At 49.0% G+C, this 5229-nt stretch overlaps 1 protein-coding gene across 1 annotated transcript; it reads left to right on the top strand.

The window, feature by feature from the left end:
* Positions 1-437: 437 nt before the first annotated feature.
* SSTR1 (somatostatin receptor 1) lies at positions 438-4364 on the top strand. Its single transcript, XM_030559835.1, is given in 3 exon segments — positions 438-471; positions 679-772; positions 774-4364. Coding segments are annotated over 3 exon segments (1113 nt in total). The 3' UTR covers positions 1759-4364.
* The last annotated feature ends 865 nt before the right edge of the window (positions 4365-5229 follow it).

The raw sequence follows: 5229 nt of genomic DNA, 5'->3' as shown, positions 1-5229 counted from the left end.
GAGTGGTGTGTGTGTGGCGGTGGCACTGTGTGTCGGCACAGGATGGCTGTCGTGGGGGACTGGTGCCCGCCCGGCTGAGGGGGGGCGCTCTGTGCACCCACGAGCCGGGCTGGTGCCACAGGGCTAAGGGAGCTGCAGGTCCCGCGCCGCGCCGGGCTTCCAGGCAGGTGGCCGCGGGCGGGAGCCGAGCAGTGCGGAGCCGGGGAGGGGGCTGAGCTCCTGACGCTCCGCCGAGCGCTCGGGGGGGGCGGGAAGGACACCCACCTACGTCGCCTCCTTTTCGTCGCTGCTGACGCGCCGCTGCCTATTAATCATTCATCAGCCGGAGAGCTGCAATTAACGCCGCTCGGCTCGGCTCGGCTCGGCGGCGGCTGCAGCCTCCTCACTCGCTCCCCATGCCAGGCTCGGGAGGGAGACAGCGCCGCGGCTCCGCCACCATGCGAGCCGGGCGGGCGGCCAGCGCCGGCTGCTGTGAGCCCGCGGGAGGGGAGGGGAGGGGAGGGAGGGCTGGGCTGGGCTGAGGATGCTCCCCAATGGCACCTGCCCAGGCTCCCGGGCGGTGCAGGTGGAGGCAGCGGCAGTAGCGGCGGCGCGCGAGCGGAGGGAGTGCTGTAGTAGCGGCGGCGCCAGCGGAGAAGTCCTGGGGGAGGCAGGGTGGGGGGGGTGGGGGGGGGGCAGCGGCGGGGGGCATGGAGCCGGGCGGCAGGAACTCCTCCGGCGCCCCGAACGGCACCCTGAGCGACTCGCAGGGCAGCGCCATCCTCATCTCCTTCATACTCCGTGGTGTGCCTGGTGGGGCTGTGCGGCAACTCCATGGTCATCTACGTGATCCTGCGCTACGCCAAGATGAAGACGGCCACCAACATCTACATCCTCAACCTGGCCATCGCCGACGAGCTGCTGATGCTCAGCGTGCCCTTCCTGGTCACCTCCACCCTGCTGCGCCACTGGCCCTTCGGCTCGCTGCTCTGCCGCCTGGTGCTCAGCGTGGACGCTATCAACATGTTCACCAGCATCTACTGCCTGACGGTGCTCAGCGTGGATCGCTACATCGCCGTGGTGCACCCCATCAAGGCGGCTCGCTACCGCCGGCCTAGCGTGGCCAAGATGGTCAACCTGGGCGTCTGGGTGCTCTCCATCCTCATCATCCTGCCCATTATCATCTTCTCCAGCACGGCGCCCAACAGCGACGGCACGGTGGCCTGCAACATGCTCATGCCCGAGCCCACCCACCGGTGGCTGGTGGTCTTCGTGGTCTACACCTTCCTGATGGGCTTCCTGCTGCCCGTCGTGGCCATCTGCCTCTGCTACATCCTCATCATCGCCAAGATGCGCATGGTGGCGCTCAAGGCCGGCTGGCAGCAGCGCAAGCGCTCCGAGCGGAAGATCACCCTTATGGTCATGATGGTGGTGATGGTCTTTGTCATCTGCTGGATGCCTTTCTACATCGTGCAGCTGGTCAACGTTTTCGTGGAGCAGGATGACGCCACCATCAGCCAGCTGTCCGTCATCTTGGGCTACGCCAACAGCTGCGCCAACCCCATCCTCTACGGCTTCCTCTCGGACAACTTCAAGAGGTCCTTCCAGCGGCTCTTGTGCCTCAGCTGGATGGACAACGCCACGGAGGAGCCCGTCGATTACTACGCCACCGCCCTGAAGAGCAGGGCCTACAGCGTGGAGGACTTTCCCCCCGACAACTTGGAGTCGGGGAGCATGTACAGGAATGGCACTTGCACCTCCAGGATTACCACCCTCTGAGGAAGAGCGCAGCAGCCTCCCGCCGCCCCCCAGGCGCAGGGCAGCCGGGAGCTGGGGACTGCGGGCGGGGAGGGTGGGGGTTTATTATTCTGTTTGGAAACAACAGAGTTGGGCACGAAAAGGAACAACAAGTGTTCCCTGGCCTTCTGCCCCTCACCCACCCCTCTTTATTTCAATTGCGTTGTTTGCTGATGCTACACCCCTAGTCAATTATTAACTGCGCGCCCCTCAGGTGGACTTTAGGTTCCTCAATCTGTTACTTCCTCCCCGTTGTGTTTGATCAGCGTGTATGTGGGTCAGTGAGGTCTCTGTTGACTTTCTCTGTTTTTTTTGTACTTGTCTCCCCCCCTCCACCTCCCTTTGATTCACTTGCCATTGTGGTAGCACATCGATGTGCTGCTCTTTTCATGGTCATGTTGCTTGGTGTCTAATTGTTCCACCCTTTGGAAGGTACACTGTTGACTGCAGACTTTGCCCCTTGGCAGCCATAAAACAGGAGGCGATGTTCTGTCAAAAGCTAGGAAATCGCTCAGTTTACTGCCACAATACCTCAGTCCCTCCTAGCTGAAACCAACACTGACCGGAAAAGGAGACAGGATTTCTGTTCATAGTAGAACTAGAAAAGGTCCGTTTCCCCTAGCTGCAGGGAAAGAGCAGACAAACCTTCATCCCCACAGGGGAGAGAAAAGCTCCTATAAAAGGGACAGGCAAGCTTAAGAAATCATATTTCAAATAGAACAGAACTTCAGTTCTCTCTCTCCCGTAAGAATGTGAAAAGATAAGGGGGGGGAGAGTTGGAGGACGCAAACCGCTAGAACTGAGCTCCATTGAGATTTGGCATTCAGTGGCACTCAAGGGGAAATGGCAATCCCTATGGAAATGGCAACGAAAACCCTTCCTAAGAAAGAAATGCGATTATTCCATTATCTCAGGGCTGCCCAGCAGGCTGCTGCTAAGAGAGAACTATACACCGCCCCGTGACTCGCATGGAGCAGGGTATTGGACGGGGAGGTGTGGAAATAATGAAGTTTAAAGGGAGCACTAGACTGTGAAGCTATTGTCCTGTGCGTGTTACGTTCACCTGAAACAACCTTACAGGGATTAAAAGAGACGCAAACTGTGAAGGACAATCGGTGTGGCCGCTTTTGCAGTTCGACCCACATAGAATAAGAAAGATTTATTGCCGATCGTTCATCAGGCTTTGAAATACTTATCAGTAACATACACCTGTCTGTTTAATAACAGCTGTTACCTACCCCCACTTTGCATCGCTCCTAAACTGAAAGGGGTTTATGTATCAACAGTGTAAGCTACATTCCCGGTGCTTCAAGATATGTTTGATTTTGATTGTCTTTATGTGTGTGCTTAATATGTTGTTTGATTTCAGGAATTTTTTTGTTTTGTTACTGTGTCATGAAAATGTTCTCTTTGAAGCAGTTTATTCTATGTACTGAAGTCTTGGCGGCCACATACAAGTGGGTGCATTTTAAAAGGGTGATGTTCAGGAAGGCTTCTCCTGGAGAAAAAGATTATAATCTTTTTCTAGGCCTTCTTTTTCCATTGTTTCCCCACACCAATTCTTTTTCCTGTCTCTTCTCACCTTGATCATGCACATTTCAGAATTGAGAATATTTTCTGATAGAAAAACAGTGCTCTCCTATTGATAAATGATGGTGGAAAGCAAAATCTAACATTTGTTCCCCCTTTAAAGATTATCCCAGCCTAGACATATCAGTAAAGATTATGGTGACACATGCAATTCTGTTTAATGTTCTTTATTGCATTCCTTAAAACAGAATTAATGTCAAAGAAGTGGGCTAGCACACTTTTACCAAATCATCTGTCTAGCACAACACTGTGAATTATCGGAATAACTACTGGATATAGGAAGCAAAAGGATAAAACCCTAAAACACCTGAAAACACTGCCTACTAATTGCTGTATTACTTGTTGAATCCAAATAGAGTTAATACTTAACTTACTAATGTGTCTAGCTCTTTGGGGGGCTCAGTATGGTTCCTTGATGAACTGTAGCATGAACTTTTCTTAGGAGCAAAAAGCATCAGGTCATTTTGCAAATGTCTCCCACCAAAACATCAGATTTTGTCAAATAAATGTATAAATTCTAGTATCTCAGCAAGGACCTGATCCATAGTCCATTGGAGTGAATGGAAACTCTCCCACTGACTTCAGCAAGCTTTGGCTCATCCCCTTTTGATTTAAAAATAATTGCTAATGTGGATGCTGTTACATCCCTATTAAAACATTTTGTGAAATATTTAAAATCTGTATAATTTTATTCCTTTTTACTTTTCAGGGGACCACTCATTTAAAAAGGACCTTCAAATAATTTTTTAAGGTAATTGCCAATTTTACCTTCATTTATAGTTTTAAAAAAGAGAGAAATTTCTCTTTTACAGTCTTCACTAACATTTCACTGAAGACAGGCATTGCATTGTTTAACAGACAAAAACCATAAGGTGCCATGTTTACATTTTTAGAGCTGCATTTCAAATTGTGGTCATTGTTTCCTTAAAAAGGTATCAATCTAGTGCTTTTATACTGTCACTTTACCCAGCAATACTGTAATGCAGTGTTAGCTTAATAAAAAGATATATTATACAGTACTCTGCAATCTACTTTTTATTGTTTTTCTGCAATTACTAGGTTTTTTAAAAATGTACAAAATTGCTACTCAGCTTTGAGACACTAAGCAAAGGTTGTTTATTTGTTTCCTTTGGCTTCGTGCAAAGATATTGGACCTTGCAATCCGCATGCACTTAATTCTACAGACATACCAACTTGTGTTCTCTAATTTCAGTTCTCCCAAGCTAAGTAAAGTCAAGCTGTGCTAATACTCAGCTGGGAGACCACCCAGGGTGTTGCAGTATCCGGTGATTAGTTACACAATAAAAGGTATTCTTTCCTCCTCCTCATTACTGAACTAATTTGTCAGCAGTCAACACGGGTGCTAGGGTCACCAGTTAAAGCACTGTGTTGTTGCAGCTGGATACAACATTCTTCACTGCTTGTCCTGAACTAATGTGTGGTGCTGCCATTTTTCGTCTTGAATGTGGCTACACATTGATGGTAAGTGAAGTGATCAAAAGCTCTATAGCATTATAATGTTGCAGCGGAAAGGAAGATAGTGCAATCAAAGTTGTTACTCACTTAATTAGAATGACAACTATCTGAGGGGAAAAAAACAGATGCCTTCAGGAACTGGTATGAAATGTATAAGAAAACAGAGTATTGTTTCAAATAAAATTTGTTAAAATTTCATATAAAAAGGAGCCAAACAACTGTTCTCTCAGCAACCACTGAAGAAAGCATTTAGCTGAAATATTTCTCTCTAGCATTCTACATAATTTTATTTATACATAGCCCCTTTACCCACAAAAAGCATAAATACTGTTTAACATCAACAGGGCATTGCTGCATATTTTAATTGTCTAACATATCACAAGTTTC

Source organism: Gopherus evgoodei, chromosome 4 (assembly GCF_007399415.2).
Source record: "Gopherus evgoodei ecotype Sinaloan lineage chromosome 4, rGopEvg1_v1.p, whole genome shotgun sequence".
Taxonomy (NCBI): Eukaryota; Metazoa; Chordata; order Testudines; family Testudinidae; genus Gopherus; species Gopherus evgoodei.
Note: the sequence above shows the minus strand (reverse complement) of the source record. Positions and strands in the feature narration are given on the sequence as shown.